At 37.9% G+C, this 25,267-nt stretch overlaps 1 protein-coding gene across 1 annotated transcript in view; it reads left to right on the plus strand.

Annotated features, from left to right (window-relative positions):
* The window catches only part of LOC107726460 (insulin-like growth factor 1 receptor), a 92,844-nt gene that overhangs the window by 18,568 nt on the left and 49,009 nt on the right, over positions 1-25,267 (plus strand). The window contains exon 2 of the mRNA XM_016536052.1: positions 4,240-4,803. Within this exon, the coding sequence (XP_016391538.1) occupies positions 4,240-4,803 (564 nt within the window). The remainder of the gene's footprint in view (positions 1-4,239; positions 4,804-25,267) is intronic.

Consider the following 25,267-nt stretch of genomic DNA (forward strand, 5'->3'; position numbering starts at 1 on the left):
TAATCTTTTTTTTATTCTGAAGTATGTGATAACCATCAATAGACTTGTTTTCTTTGTGCATTTTTTAAATAAAAACAATAATAATAATACTTATTATTATTATTATTATTATTACTACTACTACTACTACTATTATTATTGTTATTATTATTTTGTAACTAATAATAATAATAATCAACATCATCATTATCATCAGATTTTCTTCTAATGTTTTTGATGCTCAAAGTCTCTTATGCTCACCAAGTAGGGCTGCACGATAAATCGCATGCGATATTTAACGCGCATCTTGTCAGAAAGCCGGTTCTGTAATCAGCGGTAAATCTCCATCACGTGCGTGCTTTCACATTGAGCAGCATTAACTACACAGAGCCGTTGTTCACTGACGAGCTGCGCAAAACCACATTCATATTTGCGCGATTTTTTGCGCAGCTCGTCAGTGCAGCCCTATCACCAAGGCTGCATCAAAAATACAGTAAAATGGTAGTATTCTTAAATATTTCTACAATTCAGAATACTTGTTTTACATTTTAAAATGTAATTTATTCCTGTTTAAATATATATTTAAAAAATATAACAAGTTAAAATACTTTTCTATTTTAATATATTATAATTATTTATTCCAGTCCTATTCCAGCATTTATTTGAAATAGAAATCTTTTGTAACATTATAAATGTCTTTAAATTGGATAAAAGTGACATTCAGCAAGGATGCTTTACTAAGTAAGTATTAATTTCTTTCAAAAAACGGAGATGAGTGTCTTAACTATATATTTAGCATTAAAAGGAGCACTTCACTATATACTTAACATTACAATGTTCTGATTGGCTGTGATTGTGATGCATCATGCTGTATTTGACCTTATCCTAACTCATACATGCTAAACTGTATGGAGGATCCAGTATAATAACAAAATTTAGCCTGCATTTACATGGATACTTCATAGCCAAGCATCTTCTACTGATTAATGATTGGATGGTCATTCTATTCCACTCACAATGAGTTTTTATCTTATTCATCTTATTTACCATTATTCAGACTTTTTAGTGTGTGTTTTTGTACTATATCGTTTTATCTTCCTCTAAGCCTTTTTCAATTATTTTATTTCCTCTGGAAAGCAGAAAAACATGAGCAAGAGAGATTTCAGAGTTTATGCAATCAGAAATTTTTCAAAAGTGAGCAAGAAGTCAATATTTCTGCAGGGTAATCTTTGAAAACCTGTAGTCCTGCTTTTAGAAGGAAACTGTCCAGCCCAGTTGCACTGGATCGTTTAACTGTAAAATCTGACCTGCTGAAATCAACACCAACATGACAGGGTGGAGAAGGGTTCAGATGCTTCTGTGACTGGCTGTGTTTACAGAAGAGCCGGATCTTTTTAAGAGGAATAGGAACTGGTTGAGCTCTTTGGCCATGAATCATCCTGGTGGATTCAATGTGGAGGTCATCTGGTGGGGAGGTTTGGCTTCACACTTCCAGTGTGGCAGTTTTAAAGGTCACATATTTTACACCTTTCTGGAGTTTTATTTTAGGTTTTGATGTCCTTAAGAATATATATTTGCGGTATAAGTACCAAAAACCATCTCAATATATTTTTTCAGCTCTTTTCTCGGCCTTGGCCTGTCTAATTAATATTCATGAGCCTCTCTTCTGATTGGCCTGTTGTTTTCTGAGTGACGCACGGCCAGGCCAACCACAGGTAACTAGGGTCAGCTGACGTCACAGCGCTAGCTGGAGGCAGCCCACCAACGGGGAAACTACATGGCTGCATCAACACTAACTGCTGTTCCTGAAACCACGCCTTCTTTCTTTGCGTGCACATTTGGGCGGCATTATGCTAATATTTCCACATAGTGACGTAGATATGTGGGGGCGTGTTAGAACGAGGTGTTTTAGGTAGGCGTGGTTGACTCTTAACTTTTATAAAGAATATCTCTTTGGATTTGAGACTTTAGTCTTTGCAACTTTACAGATCTTCTTTATGCACCAAGAGCTTGTAACACTCCAAAGAGAAAGGAAAACTTGAAATCGCATCATATGACCCCTTTAAGAGATGTGAGACTCATCTCAGCACATTGCACATCTTTATATTCATTTTTTGAGGCAAAAGGGTTTTTTATTGTGTGTTTTCATTGCAAATGAATACATAACCTCTTAGCTGTTTTGACACGCTGTCAAGTGTTTTTTATACTTCAGTTTCGTCTACTTTTGTTTAACTGACACTATATCGCTGTCTATCTCCCACTCTGTGTCTCCCTCTTTGTGTCTTGCCAGACTGTCTTAATTTATTAATGGATCCAACCGGAACTGCGGACTAAAGTTTCTCTTTACCAACAAACAAATTAGTCTTTGTGTGTGAGTCACTTCGGCTCTCCTTCCTCTCCCGGGATTGTGGAGGAGAAAAAAAATGCCGCAATGAAACAAAGGAGACATGCAGTTCCGTGACTCCCAAGTGTAGCTCTGGGGCATTTGCGATAATACGGGAAAGCAGATAATATTTTTTCGTGTAGCAGTCATTTCCATTGTAATTTTGGATGAGCGTAATACACTGTCAGGAGCAAATAAAGATTATTTTTAAACAACGCACTTGCTATTTTTGCCACACCGGTTATGCAGTAACCTCAAATGGGATTTAGAGTCATGATGCGTGTCATTTTCGTGTCAGGAAAAGCGGTTTCCACTCCTGTCAGAATAATACACAGTAGGCAATCTGAGATTGTTGAAATTTTGACCTTCCCGCATTACTCAAAAGTTCACTCATTTAGAGCGTGGTTGTAAAGATAGATTAATAAGGTTGTTTCTGTGTGGGACCATGTGTTCGGGCAGCCGTGGTCGTGTTGTTTTTTTCACGTGGCAGGGAGAAGCTTTTCCATTTGTCTCATAGAGTTCCTGTGATATTGTCTTTATCAGAGAAGGTGACCTAAGCCTCTCTAAGAACATAAAAGGTTTAGCCAAAGAAGCTCATATGTCAAGACTATTCTTCTGCTGATCTCTTTCCCCTTCCAGGACACAGCCTTAACCTGGGGTGGTGGGCGTCATCGGGCAATTTGTTTTGTTATTATGGTGTGAATTACTCTTTTCACTGTAGATGGTCTTAGGGAGTATGTAAACCTTCTTGACCTTTGATAATGTCCCATTTGTTAGGTTCATGCTACTGTTTAACTGCATTATCTTTTTTTGGAATTTGCTTAATATGTCTTTATCACTCGTAAAAACATTACTCATGCAAATGTAGATCAAATTGGTTGAAGTTGTCATGAAAGAAAAAGTCACCCTATCTTTTTTCTAAATGCATGTTGTTGATCTTATTGTGAATGATTCATCATCCATGTATGTTCTATTTTTAAACAAATTTTTAATCTAACTGTCAATCGTCTGGAAAAAAACGTCAAACGTATCCTGGACTTTTCCAATGATTTGGTTTGCTTCAACCCCGTCCCTCCACAATCGACTTCAAGCTTGCATTCATTTTTGAGTGCAGTGCCCACATCTCAAAATCCAATTAAGAACTTATGATTAGAACCAAGTTCCTGCCCTACATTTTTTCCTTTTTCGATAATCTGTTTAATCACAACTTTAAATCCAGTATATCTTTAGTTTTTCCATGTGACATGGAAAGGATTGATAGATTGAAAGCTCTTTCTCAATGCTTTCTTGATGCTTGTGACAGATAAAACCAGAGAAGTATTAATTAATCAAACATGGCCTGTGTTTATATTTTTTTTTAAAAATGCATGAGAACTAGGGCTGCACGATAAATCGCATGCGATGTTTAACGCGCATCTTATCAGTTAAGCCGGTTCTGTAATCAGCGGTAAATCTCCATCACCTGCAGGCTTTCACATTGAGCAGCATTAACTACACAGAACCGTTGTTCACTGACGAGCTGCGCAAAACCACGTTCATATTCGCGCGATTTTTTGCGCAGCTTGTCAGTGAACAACGGCTCTGTGTAGTAGTTTATCGTGCAACCCTAATGAGAACAATTTATAAATATAATTTTAGAACAAGAATCATTTAGACTGTGAAATGTGGATGTTCCATACCAGAATGTAGCTAAATCAAATGATAGTTAGCTTAAATAGATATTTGGTTATTGGCTGATGATATCCAAAAGCCTGTGTGGCCTAAGTGGCGTCAGATGAAAAGTTGTTTCACGTTTAATAGGGAGAGGTGTAATAAAGATTATTAAAGAACCCTTAAAAAGTTATGTTTTGGTCATATTTCTCTCTTTTCCATTCCAGTCTGTGGTCCTCACATTGATATCCGCAATGACATCAGTGAGTTCAAGAAGCTGGAGAACTGCACGGTGGTGGAAGGCTACCTTCAGATACTCCTCATTGGAGACAAGAACAACAACCTCAACCCGGAGCACTTTCGCACCCTGTCCTTCCCCAAGTTGACCATGGTCACCGACTACCTTCTCCTGTTCCGAGTCTCCGGCCTGGATAGCCTCAGCATGCTCTTCCCCAACCTCAATGTCATCCAAGGACGCAACCTGTTCTACAACTACGCCCTGGTCATCTTTGAAATGACCAGCCTGAAAGATATTGGCCTCTATAACCTGAGGAACATCACCAGAGGCGCTATCAGAATCGAAAAGAACCCGGAGCTGTGCTACTTGGACTCGGTGGACTGGTCACTCATTATGGATGCAGAGTTTAACAACTACATCGCTGGGAACAAGCCGTCCAAAGAATGCGGTGATGTTTGTCCAGGTATCATGGATGATAGAACCCAGTGCATTAGGACCAGCTTCAATGACAACTACAGCCACCGCTGCTGGACCTCCAACCACTGCCAGAATGGTAAGAACCCACCAACCATACTTGATCTTGCTAATGATAGATTTATTTCTGGTTTTATTTCTAATGGATTCACATTTGCTGGCATTTAGCTTATCGTTCCTTCAAAGGGGATTTGAATGAATAATGACATGAATGGTAAAACTGAATGAGGCTTAGATTGCATAAGATAAAGCTAAGTTTAGCTAAACTGATGGAGGGATACTGTTTGCTTGGCTTGGGAACTGGAGGTCTGTCTCTCTCTGGCAGGGTCTTGTCAGATAAATATTTGGTTAGTGTAATCTATGTTGTGTTGAGAGAGTTATGACTAGACTGTCCACCAATTCATCAAAGGCATTGACAGTAGCTGAAGACTGAGGGTCCTGAAAACAAAACAAGGATTTCTGTGACCTGAGGTGACGTTCTAAGGAGCACTACGCTAAATCCATCCATAAAAGTGTGCTTTTTGAACCCTAAATTATGTGTAACTGCACTCTCAAATCTCTTTTCATTGCTGTTGAAGTTGGCTGATTTATGCAGTTTTGTACTTTTATTTATACTAGAGATGGATTGATATAATTAGCCAATATTTTGCCACAGGTTCATGGCTCTTCAACGGCTTATTGTGCAGTACTGAAAGACCGATATATTAGCCAGGGCGATTATTTGGTAGTTTTGAGCAATTCTACTGACCGCTTTGTCAGTAGATAGTAATTCATTTCTGTTTTCAATGGTTTTTGAAGTTTCAGTAAATTTTGGATAAAATAAGTTTTCTATTTGTTCCACCAAGTTTGTTTGTTTATTTACATCTGTATTGACATTCACCATTGGAAAACCCATATTGGTTGGCCAATATGGGTTATATGTGTGTGTGTGTGTGTGTGTGTGTGTGTGTGTGTGATATGGTTCCTACACACCTCGTTTTTGTTCCTACACACCTTATTGTTGAGTGAATTATTTTCTGTTTTTTAAATATTTTTGAGGGTCTTTTGCGTACAATTTGTGTACATTTTATTTGTTATTGGCATCAGCTATTAAAAATAGCCGTCGGTTGACCACTAGTTTATACATTTATTTATTTTTTTTATATCAAACATAGGGTTGCAGAGGGGTGGAAAATTTCCGGAAACTTTACAAAAATCCCTGGAATATACAAAAAAATCCTGGAAAGTTTCCAAAATTTCTGGAATATTTCCGAAATTTACTGGAAATTTTCCACCTTTTTGCAACCCTAATCAAACATCCTTTGATAATTTGAGTTTAACTTGTCTGTTGAGTTAGATATTACAATAGTACTTTGATGCTCTAAATGGCCCTTTCTTGTGGATAGGGTCAATAGAATGTGAGAAAATCACCTGGCAAAATATAGAAAATATCTTCTATGATTTCTTATCTCTGTCGTCATGAGGTCAGAAGATATGAATGTCAGTGTGTCCCCTACATCTGACCGGGAATGCCTGGGAAAGTGAACTACCCCATTATGAATGTTTGCTCCCTCTTCCTCTCCCAAGTGCACAAGAATGGTGGGAAAAACATAATGGATGAGAACACCACAGCGCTCTCCCACCCCTGGCCTTCAAGAGACCTGCAGACCGTGCAAGTCCCAGGCTCAGAGAAGCCGTCGCAAAGCTGCCCTCCCTCCCCTTTCCCTCCGCCTGAAAACGAACAGAGGAAATCAACCCTCCTCAGAAACGCGCTCCCTTATAGCCGGATTGTTCGTTTGTTGCTGTTGGAATTCTTTGAATCTGACAATCATGAGAAGGACATGTTTGAGGAAGGTATGGAGATGACGTGCTGCGACCCTACCAGGATATTTGATCCACAGCAGTGGGCGACTCAGAGTGTCCTTTTTTTCCAGTGACTCTCCTTTGCGCTGCTGATACAGTCTCTTCCCGACAGTCCCGCCCACATCGTGTCAGCACTTGCTCCCCTGCACACCTGTTCAGTATGGTAATCTTGTGTCTGAATGCCGTGTTTTTGCCTTTGCAGAGGTGGGGAGGTGTGAGTCACCTGTATCCAAGGCTCAAACAGCCGAACAAAAAGAACGACTGGTAGTCACAGCAGAAAGGATGTACTAATGGTCCGACTGATTGATCTGTGTTCTCCAAAGAACTTACTGGAACAAGCAGTGGGCTGCCACCTGTCCGATTGTGTATGCTTCCCATCAATGTTTCCACATGGAGCTTCAAATGAATCAACAATTTGTCTATGAAAATCACACCCCAGCATTTTCCAACTGTCGCCAGCTTGCCTTGTTCTTAAGGCACAAATGATTGAACCTCATGAGAGGTAATGGCAAGGATAGACGAGGGAACTGAGGGGTGTATAAACTTCCTCCACTGAGTTGTTTTGTCATGTTGAGAATGACGCAAAGCTGAATTCAAACACGTCAACATGAACTCTAAACGGACAGTTTATTTTATTTATTTATTTTTTACACGTTTTGGGTTTTACAATGAATGATTCATTTGAATGAACTTCATATTCATTAACTTATTAACAGTGTAATCACTTGATCTGTTCTAAAACTTCAACTTTTGGCTGATGTCAGCCTCATATAATCCACATATATATATACAGTGGGTACGGAAAGTATTCAGACCCCCTTAAATTTTTCACTCTTTGTTTTTATTTTTCAACCACCTTTCATATAGAAACTTGGAATAGAAAAGAATACTTTTCACAATCAAATCCCACCAAAGTACCGCCTTTATTTTTTTTCCCAATGAAAAACCTTTTACTCTGAAATAGTTCACATTAAAGAATAAAAGTGGGTTGTGAAGACTGGTTCATGTTGACTTGAAGGTTTTTCAAAAAGTTGAGACCATCCTTATAGAAACTAATTCTAAAGTGGAGGAGAATAAGAAGGAATTGCGGGTGATGAAGGCAAATGGTGCCAGACTTGTGTGTGTGTTTTTCATGGAACCAGTTCTTTCTAATGTTTCAGTCAAACCGATTCGCAAAGCAACAGAGAACTTTGACTCTGTGAATTGTTGTTTTGAATCGTTCAAACTAAGCGATTCACTAAAATGGATTGGACTTCTAAACACAAATCTTCAGTGTCAGCTTGATGGTGGCGTAGCCCCTCAGTGTCACTCGGTGCAGCCCGTCTGACTCTCTGTGGAGAACAGTTTTCTCCACCCCTCAGCATAATTGCCTTGTTTTTCTTGTGCGCAGATGTTTCTTCAAGGGCACACAGTGGTTTTGTAGTCAATTTGGATCAGTCCTTTCTCTCTAATTACTGCACCAAGAGTTGCTGTCAGCAACCAATCAGCGATCAGCTCCTGCGTATGTGCGCGAGACTCTGCGTGTTTGTTATGAGATGAGGGTGTCCACAGCAGCACTATTGTTTGCTTTTTTCTGAAATGTAAGACCATTAAAGCATTCCTTGCCTGTTCTTGCATGCGCTTGTTACCGTCACCTCTGTGTATGCATGCGTGTATCTGGAGTCTATGGACTTTCCATTTGTAATGCAATTTCCATTTGCAGTGTTTGTCTTCACGCTGCCTGTATATGTATGTTTGCTAACCTGCTTATGGCTCAGATAATCTAGCTCTGGTGATAAGGAAATGGATTTTGATTTCGCTCAGGAGTAAACTTATTCAAAGGGGACGTGAAAGACTGTTGAGTTTATTTCCAATGTTGTGAACTGTTCAATCAGGCCTTTGAATGTACAAAGCGATTCAACTTGCTGAAAGAGCTTTTATTAGGTACTCATACTCTTAACCGTTTGTATAGAAAGCTGATGTTTGGCATCTAAAGTCTTATGACCACCAATGTTTTATGTTACATATAATAATATGTAACCAAAGCTATTGATTATGAAATTAAACAATTTTTTTTTTTTTTTTTTTTTTTTTTATATTTTATTTTTTTAGTTTGTAAAACGAAATTTCCACTTGCAATCATTGTGATTTGTACACTATTTATGTTAGTTTAATACGTTTTACAGGTATCTTTTTATGTCAACTGAGTATACATTTTTTTATCTTTTGGTATGTAAATGATTTATCCTCTTTGTCTGTTATCTCATTTTAAAAATGTTTATTGACTTATTTACCTCATTTTTTCAAACTTAAAAACTTTACCATGTTCTTGCTATGATGCTGACACCAAACCGGCCAAAAAAAAACAAACTTCAAATTGAGTACGACAACTGAGAATGTTGTTGTAAAGTCTAAAAAGAGCCCCTGGTGGTGACTGAAGGTATGATTATTGTATGTTTGTAATCTGTGTGTGTGTGTGTTTGAGTGTGTCTGTTCTTTGTCTCCAGAGAAGTTTTGCAATGCCAGGTCGGTTGATGGAGGGAATAGGAGGGGGGACTGTAGGGAGGAGGCATCCAACGGTCGTCCCCAGGTCCATGTGAGGCAAAGTGTTGAGGAGAAATGTCACAGAAATGTCAAGTGTACAAGCACAAAAACAAGACTCCTCAGCGAGGGGGAGCGAAACGACAGCCCTCCTTAATCTCCTCCCTTCTGCCCGCCAACCTCTCCTCCCTTCCTACTTATTTTGGCTGTTGTTTTCTTTTTCTTTATGACCCCTCTCAATAGTTTTACTGCCATTTCCTCCCCTCTCTCTCTCTTCCGGGACTCTTATCATGGGCTGTTAACAGCTTTAGCCGTTAGATAGCTCTTCTCATTGTTTGCACTCCTGGCCCCACCACCCGCCTGCCTGTTACTCTAGTGACCCATCCAGTTGTTTGCTCGCTTGTGGCCTTGCTGACATCGCATGTTTGTGCTCTTTGTGTGTGTGTGTGTGCGGGTTTCGTGACTGCACCTACTCTGTGGTCTGGTCTGAATGGGCCCCTCAGGTCACTCTGATCCAGAAAAGCATATCTTCCCCCCGCCAAAAAACACACTCGCATACCCCAGACAGGAGAAGGGAGGGGTGAGGATTGTTGGATAATGGTCTGAGCCCCTTGGGCTTCAGGGCTGCTATACAACCCCAAACAACAACGCAAGCTCCTGTTGTTGTCCCGAAGGCTAGCTGATTTGTCTGATCAAACCTTTTTGAATCCTCTAGGGCTCACATATCTGGGATTGTTCGCATTCCTCAGCTGTGGTGCATAATGCACAGCTTGCAGCTTTCCTGTGTAAAGCACAGATCAGCTCAGATAGCACTGTCTTCAGAACGGAGCTCAGTGTTTAGTCATGAGCGCTACTGTTTTTGTGATGTTCAGTCCTGATCAGTCCAGATGATCTAGATCAACTCAGCTCATATATAAGTGAGGCTGTTTGTCTGTCAGTCTATCTATAGGTCCATTTTTTAATTCGCTTCTCATTATCTAAATTCAGCATACCACATTATCTATTTATCGATCATCTGTCTGTCCATTGATTGGTCTATTTATCAATCTGTCTATCTGTTTGTCTATTTATCTATGTATTTGTCTGTTTGTCTGTCTGTATCTATTGTCTATCAATTGTCTGTCTGTCTTTCAGACTCCCAGTATCTATTTATCTATCTATAATCTGTATGATAAATAGACACAGACAGTATCTTTCCATCTCTCAGTATCTGTCCGTCTGTCTGTCTGTCTTTGACTCTATTTGTCTTTGAATCTCTTTATCTGTTTGTCTATCTGTTTATCTATTTATCTATTAATCTATTTGTCGATCATCTGTCTGTGTCTGATAAAGAAAATTTCATTCCATCTTGCAGGATCTGTCCGTCGGTCGATCTTTGAATCTCTCAGTAATAGTCTTTTAGTCTTTCAGAGTCTCTGTCAGTCTTTCAGTCTCTTAGTGTGTATCTGTCTGTCTGTCTGACCTTCACTGATGTAATGCGACTCATTCAAATCAAAGACATACAAACCGTCTACTAAAGAAAATATCAGTCACAACAAGTGTCACAACTTCAAGTCTTTTACTTCAGTGGAAAATGTATGATCATACGTTTATCTTGAATGTTTCTATTTTAATTCCCTTATTTGTAACTCCCCCATTTTTGTAACAAAAAGATAATTTTGCTCTCTGTGTCTGTTGATTTAGAAATCCTTTAGTATGAGGCTGATGTACCAAGTGGAGTATTTTGGCTCGGAGGCAAAGACTTTCATAGTTTTGCAGATGTCCCGGGATGTTTGGAAATTTTGAAATCCTCTTTAAATGGTTTGCTGTACTCTCTTGCCTGCTCTAATGATAGAAACAGATATATGATGGTATGTGAAGATCAGAATGTGTTTGTGTTATTTGAATGGACTCATTTGCGTAAATATTGTAATCGCAGTTATTACTTTTGATTTAAGTGTTAGGTGATATTTCTTTACCACTTATTTCTGTATGAATGAATCTGCTTATTAAAGGCAGGAATACACTACAAAGTTTTAAAATATGAACAGATTTTAAAACACCTATATAGGCATCCTACACATCTACATCTGGACTAGCTCTGGCCTTCAGCAACTAGCGTTGACTCATCCATCCAGCCTGAAAATCGAAATATAAAATGGGCAACTGTAGTGAATTCCAGCCTGAAGACTGTTTGCCATTACTGAATAGCTTTTTTAAATGCCTCTGATCTGGTCTGTGATTGGTTATGATGCTCAACCACTTAAAAAGTCTTCACATTATACTAGACCTAGATATAACAGAATAGACCTAAATGGAATTATGTAATGAAATTTATATTTGTGCTCATTTATATTTTATCCAAAGTGAACATTTTACCTGGTAATCAAATGATCTATTAAGGTACAGTAATGCAAATCATAGTCTCAGTTATTTATTTGAGTGAATTTGCTACATTTTCAGTAAAGGGTTCCGATGTGTGAGTGAAACAAGTTTCTATGGCAGCTGCCATGTGAATAAAGCAGCTGTGGAGTAATAAAACATCCATCTATATATTCATGAGTTTCCACATATTCATGCTTCTGAATTTATAGACTATTAAACATATAGCAAAAATGTTTGAATAGCTCCAGGGTTCGTGATTTTTATTTAATGCAGAGAAGAGAACCGTGGGATTTCTTTTTAGTAAGTTGAGGTCATGTTCAGAGACTCTTTTGTCGACTGCTAAATCTACACAGACACAGATCCCACGCACTTCATACAGCCGTATCTTCACCCTACACATTTGCCTGTTTGTGTGTCTTGTCTGGTGGCTTTGTATGAGGAAGGCAGTGAATGTAGGCCTACGTTTCGTGTGTATGTGTGTGGATCTGGCTGCTGCCTTCTGGCTAGCGTTGAACAGAAGTCGTGATTCATCCACCGCTCTCGACACTCATTCATAAAAAACAGCACGAATACTACGCTTTCCTTTTGGAGCGCTCAGGGGCCCTGGCATGTCCAACATGCCAGATTCTTCTGAGTCCAGGTTACGTGGCAGGAATGGCGAATGCTCTCTCTCCGCCACTGTGGGTGTCCTCTCTGCTAGTTGGCAGAGCTGGCATAGCGTGGCACCATTGGTCTGAGTACGCACTCTATTTTGTGGCAATTGAATGGAGATGTGGCACAGTTCATTAGTGCCGGGATTTTGAAACTTGTTGATGCCAAGTACCTACCCCTTTATATTCTAAAATATAAAGACATCTATCTATATGTCTCATTTCTACTGTGTGAGGAAAATATTGAGATATTAAGAAGATGATACTAATAACAATGATAATGATTAATAATAGTAATAACAGCCCTGCATCTAAGAAATCTGCTGATTTGCAAAAAAAGCCTAATATTACTTATTTCAATAATGCTGAGTTCAAAAATATCAAACATTTCCATCATGTACATTTTGTTTTCACAAAATAAGAATGAAGATAATATATGATATTATCTATCTATCTATCTATCTATCTATCTGAGCATTAATGCACCTCAGCCTCAATGCACTCACCTTAATGCACTCTTAAAAAAAACAAAAGCAAACAGTTTTGGTTTTAATGACAAAAGAAGTATTCAAAATGCTTAGTTTAACTTACAATCTGCAAAGAAGTGGAAAAATATGTTCAAATACTCAATTTAATGTCAAAGAACTTCCGTAGACACAAGTTCATTAATAAATAAGCTCTTTTCATAAAATCTGTAATTTTCTGTTGCTGTTTAAATGTAGTAAAACAGATGTAGCAGAAAACACCTGTCATGTTTTGTATTTTCTCCTGTCACTGGCCATAATTCTAACCTTGGAATCAGGATTAGGCATAAAATAATGTCATTCATACATGTGAAGATCGGCTGAGAATTGAACAAATAGTTGTAACCTGGCTCAGAAGAAGATAGAAATCAAGAGAATCATTTCTTAGTGGAAGTCTTTCTGGTGATTTAAGGTACAATACAAGACTTCTTCACCCTACAAATGATATGAAATGTACATCATATTTTGTGACAAAGTACTTTGTGCTAGAGCAAAACAGGCACTATTTTTGGAATCAGCACCACAAAATTAGAAATAAGTATTGGATTTTAATCAGCAAATATGATAAAGGATGTTGTAATAATTATTTTACTGTTATTATTATTTTTTAAAATGTTTAACACTATTTGTCTTTGAACTTCTCTTAATCGGACAAGATTTGACCATTGTGAGCCATGGCCACCCAAAAGCACTCTTCCTGTGTGACGGCACCTGCTGTCTCTGTGCCGCAAGTGTCCTGTCAGTTGCTTCAGTGATGGATTGCATCTTTAATGGATGTGGTGTGACCTTGTGTTGTCAGAAAGAGGAGTTATAGAGATTTCATTCCTGATTTGAAGGACTTGGATGTGGTTCTCGAGACTCGAGCAGATCGAGAGGGCAGAGCAGCTGACAGGAAGGAGTTCATAACCAGAGGTGAAGTTACTCACGTATCCTTACTTAAAGGGTTAGTTCACCCAAAAATGAAAATTAGGCTGCGTTTTACTCACCCCCGAGGCATCCTAGGTGTATATTACTTTGTTCTTTCAGACGAATTCAGTCGGAGTTATATTAAAAATTGTCTTTGATCTTTCAAGCTGTTTATTGCCACTCAGCGGGTGTTGCATCACTGTTGTAAACAGAAGCAGTTCCGGGGGAATGACGTATGAGGTCGGCTTTGCGCATGCGCCGCTCAAAAGTGACGAATGCGGAAACGCAGCGGAGAGATCAAAACAAAACAACGTCAAGAATTAGAAGTACAAAACGAGGATTTGTAAAGCAGAATGTCAGAGGATTTCGATAAGCCAAGAGGAGACTGGTTTTCCTTTGCTAAAGTAAGGAAACTTTGCTTCTTTTGATCCTGTAAACAAACGTTGGTTTTCACGAGACAAAAAAGTCATATACACCTAGGATGCCTCGGGGGTGAGTAAAACGCAGCCTAATTTTCATTTTTGGGTGAACTAACCCTTTAAGTGTGGTGCCACCTGTCTTTCGCATTAGTTCATGTGTCCCTGACTGCCTCCAGCACAGCGTCTGTTACATTAGACCCCTTCACATTTCACATGCTGAAGAATAGTGTATGACTACTATTGTTTTTTGCATCTAGGTGACTATAAATATACTGACATTTCTGTCAGAAATGGGAAAAAAAGAGTGGTATCAAGCACTAAAATGCATAGTATTACATATACAGATATATGATTTATATAGGGCTATGCACAGTCTACTCAACATATGCAACTGTTTAAATAAATACTTTTATTCAGCAAGGATGTATTAAATTGATCTAAAGTGACAGTAAAGACTTTTACATTGTTACAAAAGTTTTATATTTTAAATAAATGCTGTTCTTTTGTTCGTTCTATTCATTAAAGAACCTTGAAAAAAAGAATCACAAAAATTGGTTGAATTGATAAGAATATTAAGTTATTCTTGAACAGCAAATCAGCATTTTAAAAGGGTTTCTGCTGCTAAAAATTCAACTTTGCCATCACAGGAATAAATTACATTAAATATATTCAAGCAGAAAATAATTATTTTAAATTGTAATAATATTTCATAATATTGGTGTGGTAGCAATGTCTGATCAGAGAACAAATAATTTGGTTGAGTTTGATCTTTTCAATTAATTGGATGATTCTGCTTACAAAATTTTAAACTGTAAGCTTAACATAATAATAATTATGCAGGACAGTAAACTGACCGATCTACAGGCTATTGGAGGAAAAGCTCATTTTTCATGTCTCAAACTCAGTGCTACTCACAAAAAGGATTCAGTTTTACAAGCCCTCATTCCTTCTTTCTGTATGAAGTGGGTAAGAGCTTCTTAAAAATGTTTTTTATTGGTTTGAAGAACTCAGTGGCACATCATAAAAGTTGAAACTTGACATGTTTGAGTGTGCTTGTTTTAGTACCAATGTGTGTCAAGCTAAAGTCAAGCGATGTTTCAGTTTCTGTGTTCATGTATGTTTTTTTTTTTTCTCCTTGAGAGAAGCCACATGCTTGATTCATAGTATGTGCGCCTGGTTTACGTGAACATAAATAATATACTTGAGCTCATTATTGTGTAAGAACGTGCTGGAAGTGTAAGGGAGTTCAGTGTCTCTGCAGGCATGTACGTGCTGTGAAGATGAAAGACAGTCATAAAATTACAAAGGAAATCATATGGAGTTACTCAGCTCATTGGAATACTTCTGATAAGCTGAATTTCTCTTAAACCCTTTCCCGAGTCTCTGATGATATGATTGCTTCACCTTGATTTATTTTTATGCATCTTTTATATGTATTTCTTTTGAAATTGTTAAAGCTGACTAGAAATCACTGGATTTTTATAGGAAAATGGGAGTGATTGCCTGTGCATAACTCTTTGCTATGGTGTTGGTGGCTGCCAGGCAGTTGCTATGCAGTTGCCAGGGTGTTCTGGGTGGGTGCTTAGTCAAAACAGCCCACCACTAAAGGTGGTGATGATACACGGGGCAATTTTTTGAGCAATGTTGCTTGGGCACTTTCACAGTGAGAATGGGCAACAAATTTCTATCTACTTTAGATCAGCCGTGGGCCCTGTGTCTCACCTGGTTGCCTGTTGACAGCAGCACTGGTACTGCCCAGCAACATTGCTCAAAAAGTTGCCCCGTGTATCATCACATTAAGACTATGATATTCTGAGTCCTAGATATAAGCTCAGATCTCCTTATAAATGTGATTCTTTTAACCTGTTTTATTGTCTGTCAGGCAAAAATGAAAATTAATAGCACATCTCTACTGAACAAGCTGCATGATTTGAGGTATCATTCATGCCCGAAGAGTTATGCACCAACTGTTCCAATGTTTGGAGTCAGTAAGAAAGTTTTTTGAAAATAAAACAATTATAATAATACTTGTATTCTGCAAGGATTCATTAAATCGACATCAAAAAGTGACAGTAGTGACATTTATAATGTTACCAAAATCCATTTCTAATAAATGCTGTTCTTTTGAACTGTTCGGCAAAAGCATTAAGCAGCACAACTGTTTTCAATATTGATAATAAGAAATATTTCTTGTGCAGCAAATCAGTATATTAGAATGATTTATGAAAGACTGGAGAAATGGCTGCTGAAAATTCAGCTTTGCCTTTGAAGCAGCTTTGAAATGGTTATTTTAACACATTATTTCACATTGTTATTGTTTTTATTTTTACTGTATTTTTGATCAGCCTTGGTCAGCATAAGAGACGACTTTCAGAAATATCAAAAAAATCTTACCAACCCCATTCTTTTGAACGGTATAGCGTATGTTGAACGCTTGGGTTTGTTCAAATTCCTAACTGTAAGTATGACGTATGATAAAATGTTGTTCTGTAGCTTTAATAGCATTACATTTGCTCTCTCACTCTTTCTCTCTGTGTTTTTCTCTCGCTCTTATATCATCTTCCACCTGTCTGTTGTTGTCAGTGTCCTGTTGAATGGGCACAGGTGGCAGTGGGTGTGTGGCACGTTTCCCTTCTGCCAGATGGGGACTTCCTTGGCCAGCCTCTGCTTCTCTTAGGAATCACCAGTTGGCAAGTGACGATGGTTTAGTTTGCCAAGGGTGAGGGTGCCATACATCGTTGGTGTGGTGGATGTGGATTCACCTGGTTACTTCCAGGTTTTGCATATTTTAGGAAGCTGGCTTATCGATCGATGACAGGACTGACATATTTCTCTGACTCTTACCTTTAGCATCATATCTTTTTTCTTCAGAGAAGAGATACTGAAGGCGTGCCAGATGTTAGATGCTTCATTAATGGGTGATAATCCATTCTCATGTGTCCTTAAATATCCTGAACTTTGCTATGAGGGTGTGTGTCTTCGTGTGTGGTGTTGATGGCCAGCCAGTGCTCTGTCTAGGCCGAGATGTCTATGTTTCCCATGGGAGAGAGCGGCAGACGCGGGACAACCCCACCACGCGACATAAAGGTCAGGAGAATCACAGCTGTGCTTCTGTGTCAGCACACACACTCTCCCTGAGCTGTCTGCCCCGATATTTACTGTGTCAGATAAATTTGGACATTTCTCGAGTGCACAACAGCACGGCTATATCCACTGCTTGGTCAAGTGAAAGAAAGAGGGCTTTGTGGGAGAATTTCCCCCTCGTCTGCAGCCTTCGTGGTTTTCTTTTATTAATATGTTCATCTCTGTGATTTATGGAGTGATGAATCGTGAAGGGTTGGAAGGATTGATTGCTCTGGAATCAGCCACTTTTCAGTATGAAATTGGCTGAGAGTTGTTTCGTTTGAGAGCTGATCTGTGACGTGCAGTTGCAGTATTTTATGTGCCTTAGAATGAAAGCATGTCATTCAAGGGGGAAAAAAACCATGTCTAGATTAAATCAAAAGACCTTTTTTCAGTAGACCATTTTCTGTGAAAATATGACTACCTTTTATATTTTTTTAGTTTAGTTTTTTTGTTAGATTTTTTTTCCCCGTTTTGTTTAATTATTCTGTGTTTTTATAGTTTCATTTTTTAGTTTTTATTTTATTTTTGATATTTTTGTGGCCTCAAAGTTAGTTGAATGTTATTCATTAAAAAGCTGCATTAAATTTCTCACGGCCTGCCATTGTTTTTTGATGACATTTTCATGTTTAATAAAGTCAGTTTGTAAAATTTAAAGCTTACAGTATATGTGTCAAAAACTAAAATGATTTTGAGGCCAATTTTATTTTACATTTATTTTTTAATTTATGTAAAACATTTTTTTTTTGTAGCCATCTATTTTATTTGAGCTTCAGTTTTTCCAAGTGAATATAGTTTTTATATTTATTTCCATTAATAAACATGTATTCTTTAGTTTTTGTTAACAATAATAACACTGCATCCGTTTTTTCCTAATTTCTCTCACTGTTATTGAAATGTTAAAGATTATGTTAAAAAAATCTATCAAAAACTAAAATTATATATATATATATATATATACATTTTTTTTTTTTGGTTGTTGTTGTTGGTTTTAAGTAAATTTAGTCTATTTTTTTAAATGAATATTTTTTCCTTTAGTTTTCATTTATTGCTTTAGGTGCTGTCAAGTTTATCACTTTGATTGACACTTGCATTTGGTTTTTTTCCGCTTTAATGCTTCTAGCTGTTTTTGAATGCATGGACGTCCCCTAAGAGCACTTTATCTAAAGATCAGAAACTATCATTGCTAGCAAGGATGGATAAAACTGTACCTGCATTTACTAGAGCAGTTGCAAAGTACAGAAACAGTTAAATCGAAAAGAATCAGTCAAAAATCCTGGAATTAATATAGCTGTGCTGTTTCATTCCCAGTCTGAAACGGGTCTCTGATGTGGCCCGTCAGGAGCTCTATCGAGCAGATTACACATAAATCAGCTTCTGGAAAACAATGTTGCTTCGGCTTTATGATGTCATTCTGACATCAGTCCCACATCCGTTTTAGTAAAACACAGGATTGTATTGGTATGGGCCTCGGTAAATATTGATCAAGCCATCTTGAGCCCAATAAAGTTCTTGAAGCAATCTTGAGAGCCTTCTGGCCACTTGTATATGTCAGAGTAGAGGTGACTGCGTACAAGTTGGCAAGTCTATTTTGAAATTGTGCTAGATAAGTCATGTAAAGAGACCAAGATAATACAGTTAAAGCATCCTGCGTACAACTACCCATCCAGTCTCCTCTTGTCTATGTTTTCTGTCAACCATTAGCGGCTTCTGTGGGGTGGAGGTGCATTAGGCTGCCTTTCATCTACGTTGTTACTTAAGTTTGAGGGTCGACTATGCAGGCAGATAAACACACTGCAGACCTTTGAAACCCTCCCTTCTCTATCATCATTTACTAAGATGTAGTTTGGTGTGTATATGTGTGTTAAATAAGTGTGTATTTGTATGTGAGCACTCACATCTCCTCTTAGATAATAACAAGCGAACAAAGCTCACAATGGCAATTTTACCCTCTTTTTTACTTAAATTTTTCAACATCAAAAATAAACCCTAATTACTGTTGGCCTCATTGTGAATGATTCTTTTGTATGCATTAGTGAAAAAAAAATCTCTTCACAATCTGTCATTAAAAATGATACATTTGCTCTGAAACTACTTCCTTTTCATCTGATGTCATCAAGCCCTCTTACTTTTTTCATCCATATAAAGACCAGTTTTCACCCTAATTCAATAAAACCTGAATTATAAAATCAAGTCCCATTATACATTTATTTTTGTCATTGGAATATCCTGCAAATATCGTTCAAATGTTTGGGATTGATGGTTTTTAGAGATGCACGGATTGCAATTTTCTTGGCCGATTCCGATTTCCGATTTGTGTTATTGCCTGTGCTGCTGGTAACAAAACGGATTGGCTCAAAATCGGAAAGAAGTGAGACTGACCGAGCGATCACCGATCCAGGCCAATCATGAGGAAAATCGGCTGATTCCGATCCCTGGCCGATCGATCGGTGCATCTCTAATGTTTTAATAAAAAATTTTTTTTTAATGTTTTTGAAAGGAGTATCTTATGCTAACCAAGGCTGCATTTTGTTTTAATATGTTTTAAAATGTAATTTATTCCTGTGATTTAAAAAGCTGATTTGGTGCTATTATCAGTGTTGTAAAAGGTTTAATATTTTTATGGTAATAAATTTTTTCAGGATATTTTGATAATTAGAAAGCATTGGAAAAACAGCATTGTCACGTTTGATAAATTTAATGCATCCTTGCTGAATAAAAGTATTAATGTCTTTAAAAAAATCATACTGATCCCAAATTTTTTAACATTTGTGAATTATAATGAATTGAGAATGGCCGTTTATGTTGACTTCAATTGTTTCAGAATTCTCTTGCGTGGTGAAATAATACCACTTTATATATTTACTGTCTTCCTACTGAATGAGCTTTTTCTCAAATGATGTGATTTGCATGCAAACCAAGCCAAACATGTACATACTTGTATTCAAGCTTGGTTGGACATTCCTTTCCCCTTCATTTGCTTGAGGTTTCACAGGTACCTTTTGACGGATTTGCTTTTTTTTGTCCCTTTTTCTAATGTAAACACTCTGACACTGTTTGGAGTGGGAACAAACTTTGTGCTGCTATTCTAACTGACCAGGGGTCCCTCCTCGCTCACTCTCTGCCTGATGTCGTTAACGTCCCAGGTTGACCACATTTCTATTTTTATTTGTTTTGAAACCGTAGAGAAAGGGCACCCTGCATAACGCTCCCAATTCAGCATGCCTGTAGCACTTCAGCATGCCTTCTTCATGAGCAACAAGGATGGCAGATTTCCTTAAAAAGCATGTGTGGTCTAGATTAATCCTTTATGTCTTTTTTTCCCCTTTCTGAACTCTCACACAGAGCACTTTACCTTTTAGCAGACGCATCCCCTAAATAGCAGAGCTGCTGCCAGAGTGAGAGTGGCAGCTATTATGGTTACATGCCGAATGGGAGTGTTTATACAAAATTCCCGTAAAACGTCAAAAGCCCGGCCCCAAATGTGAGTTTCCGAGCTGTGACCATGTGGACTGCGAGAGTTTGTGCAGGACACAGAGTCTGCTTTGTTGGAGAAGGTCGCAGCATTGTGATGTTTTCACTTTGTATATGCAAGTCAGTCATCTGGGCGACAGAATTTATCCTCCTTTCTCACTCTTTTTTTATTTTTATTTTTTTATTAGTTAGGCTAGATTTTTTTAAATCACTGTGATTAGGAGAAGTTGATTGGCTGTTTTGCGACTCCATAGACTGCCAGGCTGTTCCCACATAAATGGGCAATTGTTGTGAGTTGATTATTAGATTAAGCCCTCTCGCTGACCTTTCGCCCTCCTCTATTTCCTCTGCTTGTTAACATCGGATATGTGACAGATTGCCATCATTGGACTTTTGGATCAGCGCTCGGAAAGGAATCCAGTGTGGTTTTTCTCCCATATGGCCTGTTAGCATCCCCGTACTGTATGGCAGGGATCAGTTGCTGCCTGAAGGGGACATATTAAATCAATCAGTCATTCACATACACCGGAAATGACAAGACAATGAATCATTAAGCAGGTGTTAGACTTCAGAGGACATGTATCAGGATTTCCACTGTGCAATTTGCAAAGCAGCCCAGTGTGACTCCAGGCCAACTGATTTATTTGCCTCTGTCTTTTAAAGGCATAGTTCACCCAAAAATGTTCCTGTTATCGTTTACTCATCCTCATGTTGTTTCAAACCTTTCTTTGTCCTGTGGAGCACAAAAAGAAAAAAAAACTGAGGGCTGTTTTCTGTGCAGTTATGTTTTCATACAGACGCTGGAAAATCTGCGGTGTCTTGGGACAGTGGAGAGAGTGAAAACACATTTGAATGTTTTATTCCATGTGGAACAGCAGAGGATGGTTTCCCAGTCAGAACATTTTGTTTCGCTCAGCCGTCGCCACTGGACAGGGGTTTACTGTAACAGCAGGACATGTGGTTGCTTGAGGATGCAACCCTTGGCCTGTGCCGATTGGGTTCGAGAAAAATTTTAGCGTTTTCTTCTGGTCAAGCAATCAGACAACACCAGGGGAGTCCTTGGTGTTCCTGAGGAGAATTCATTGTAACTTCAGGATATGAGCTTTCACCATATTAATACATTTGAATTTTATACAAAAATACAGTAAAATTGTGAAATATTATTACAATTTCAAATAACACTTTTCTATTTTAATATATTTTTAAGTGTCATTTATTTCTGTGATGCAAAGCTGTATTTTCAGCATCATTACTCAAGTCTTCAGTGTCACATGATCCTTCATAAATCATTCTGATATGCTAATTTGGTGCTGAAGAAACATTTCTCATTATTGTCAATGTTAAAAACAGGAATTTTTCTTAGGATTCTTTGATGAATAGAAAGATCAAAAGAACAGCATTTATATAAAACAAATCTCTAGTAACAATGTAAGTCTTTACTGTCACTTTTGATCAATTCAACACATCCTAGCTGAATAAAAGTATTAATTTCTTTTTTTTTTAAATCTTACTTCCTACAAACTTTTGAATGCAGATATATTATATATTTTTATTCACATTCAGATATTTCTAAAACAAGTTTTACCTTGCTATTTCAGAATTTAGTTTAATATAGATGTATGTGAAGCATGGGAACCAAGCAATCAACCAAATGTCCTGTCACTTATAGTTTGCTGCAGTTGTGACTGTTTAAGACTCTAAATCAGATTTGTATGGGCTTTATTAACTCATATTTGTATGGATGTTATGGTTAGTCAAAATTTGACTCAATTGTCCAGTCAACTTAACAGCTTGGGAAACTGGTTAGAGGAATGTGGAGGAAAATTCTCCTCCCCATCATCCCTTCTTTCTCTCTCGCCCTCTCTCTCTCGCTGTCGGTCTCTTCTCCTCTTCATCTTTGATTCAAGTTAAAGAAAGAGTTGAGTTACGGTCATTATGACCAGAGCATTATTTTAGCCTTCTTTGCCCTAGGTGGGCGCCTTTGCTTGAAAAGACCCTTCCAGCTTCTATGAAGGGTTTGGTAATGCACTGCTATGGAATGCCATTGAAGTGTTTTTTGCTATTGCAAACGTGAGATACACTTGACAATGTCTTAATGAACTATAAAACTTACCAGCTCTACCTGCTTATGCACTGAAAATATTTCCGACCTCCTGGGATGCTTTCAAGATGGGCCTGTGCTCCTTAAAGCTCAGGATTAAAACATGCTCAGGAAATACTTTAAGCATATTAAACTTGTAAGGAAGTTGTGCTGTTTCATGCTGAAAATCTTCCAAATCTCTTGCATATGAAAGGTGGTCGAGCTCCAGTTGTTTTTAAACTGTAGATTTCATAAGAAATGAATCACTTGGCATTAACCATAGCAGATCAATCCCACATAACTTTCTGGCTTATGTTGCTTTCCTTCTGTTACTTGGAAAGTGCTACAACGCCAGCTTTGTCATTGTGCACTGGGTTGTGTGGAAATATCTGAGAGTGGGTTCACTCGCATATACGTGCTCCTGCAAACGTGCTCTCAGCTGCTGCCATGGAAACAGACACTTCAGCACAGTGAACTTCTGATTTTTTTTTTTGCCCACGGGTGTCGGAAAGTGCCGCATGCTAGCATGTTTTGGCTCCTCGCGAGCCAGTGCAGTGGGAGGAAACGACCTCTAGGGGGAGGGAAGAAAAGTTAGGTAATGCCACAGCTTCTTTTTGAGTTTGCATCGCCCCAAGACACTGCATGTGATTTATGGGCCCTGTTTACACTTGGTATTAATATGTGTTTCGGTTGCTCGGGTCACAAGTAGAGAAGGGAGACACATTCCCGTTCACACCTGGTGTTCTCTTCTGTCGACTTTCAACCACTTCTGTCCTGATTTCTTTTGAGGGGAGGGGCTATGGGCCAGTATATGTGGGCTTTTATAATATTGTGAAATAAGCTTGCAAAATGTTTTATCTTTTTTTTCTTCCCAAAGCTATTTTTAAAACATTTACTGCATGGATAAAAATTCGGCTACATATTGCAGTCAATATTGTGCTGAGAGAGAGAGAGAGAAAAAAACATTAGTCACCTATATAAGTTGTCAGCAAATCGTTTAAATGTTATAGGTATTTAGAACAGAATAAGATCAAATCAGAAAATATAAGTAGCTACAAAATTATATATTCAATTAAAAAAAAAAAAAAAAAATTATAATGGCATTCATTATGACAACATAGGCCTATAAACATCCAGCAATGCTATAAATGATATGTTGTGTGTGCGTGAGAGGCTCTGGCGCGATCGCGGATGTTGTCCTGCAGCGGAAAAAAAAAAAAAAATTCCGACATCATTTGAAACTGTAAAGGTTTACTATTATTTATGTACTGTATATTCACAATAAGAACAAAACTGACTTTCTAAAATAAAGAAAACAAACAGGATGTGCTTGTCAGCCGTCTGTTTCCGTAAATCACTTGTAGTGCGGCCATAAAAATAAAACGAAGCAGATTTCCTTTGTTTTGTTACTTTGTTAATTATTTAACTGAAACGTATTTCGTGTATTTATTTTATTCCTATCATATGTCATTTTGTTCAGTTTTTCTCTGTTTTCTCCTGTTGTTTATGCGCATGCAAATCTAAACCACTGAAAAGAAAAACATTTGTTTTTAATGCGTCACATACCCTTGACCATTGTAATTTAATTAAAATCTAATTTAACATTCTAATTTTGTTGATTAATGGATAGGAAGTGAACATAATGTTTATAGAACGTAATGAATGCAATGTTTACGAATTAGCTCAGTCAGGGGAGAGTAGGTGGTCTTTAGTGGCTGTTCGAACGCATTCAACCACATGAGTGTCCACACTACAAGCGCAATCTGGCCGAATGCGTTTTCGACTACCTCTGGAAGTGGTCGAAACTGGACAAGCTCAAAACGTTTTAGAGCCTGTTCAAAAACGCATCTTAATACCAGGTGTAAACAGGGCAATGGAGTGAGAGCAAACTGGACAAGTCATGTCCTAGCGGAGAGGAGAGTAGGGTTGTGTCGGTGAGGAAATTTTCCCACCGGTTAATCGGCGTGTGACAACACCGGTAATACCGGTATCACCGCGGGGGCGGGGCATTCCCTCTTTTCCTCGCTTTCCTTCGCTTGTAAAAGCGGTGTGCCGATTTCACTTTCACTTTAAAATAGCGGCAATTCGGAGTAAAGCAATTGTTCGTTTTTAGTTCGTTTGAATTTCTCCTTTATGTCACCATATTTTTTGCATTCCACTTGGCCTGTGTCTTTTGCAGCTTCTTGTAAATAACGTGGTGTAGTCATGAGGTGCTAGTTCAAATTAAAAAAAATGCTTCTACAAACAAAGTTTCATCTGCAGATATGGCCTTGTTTAAGGACATGCACCCTTAATTTACAGAGAAAAGAAGTTCCGGGAAAGATCTGTAGTTGGAAAAATCTCCATAAAAGTGCAGATTTTTCTTTTTTTCTACTTGTTACTTTGCACTTTTTGTTAGAAAATGTTTATTTACTATTTATTCAGGTTTTTTAAGGTATCTAATATTTTGATACTTTTGATACTTAATCTAAATATTCTTAAGAATTAAAAGATTGTTGTCATTTGGAAGTATGTTGGCCTTCTTGGCCTTCTTGCATGTTACATTATGATTATATATTCAGTGGCATAAAATGGTCTTTAAAATGACAATAATATCGCTTATCGCAATTATTTCTGGGGCAATATATCGCACAACAAAAAG

This window comes from Sinocyclocheilus rhinocerous, unplaced genomic scaffold, assembly GCF_001515625.1.
Source record: "Sinocyclocheilus rhinocerous isolate Xijiao unplaced genomic scaffold, SAMN03320098_v1.1 scaffold553, whole genome shotgun sequence".
Taxonomy (NCBI): domain Eukaryota; kingdom Metazoa; phylum Chordata; class Actinopteri; order Cypriniformes; family Cyprinidae; genus Sinocyclocheilus; species Sinocyclocheilus rhinocerous.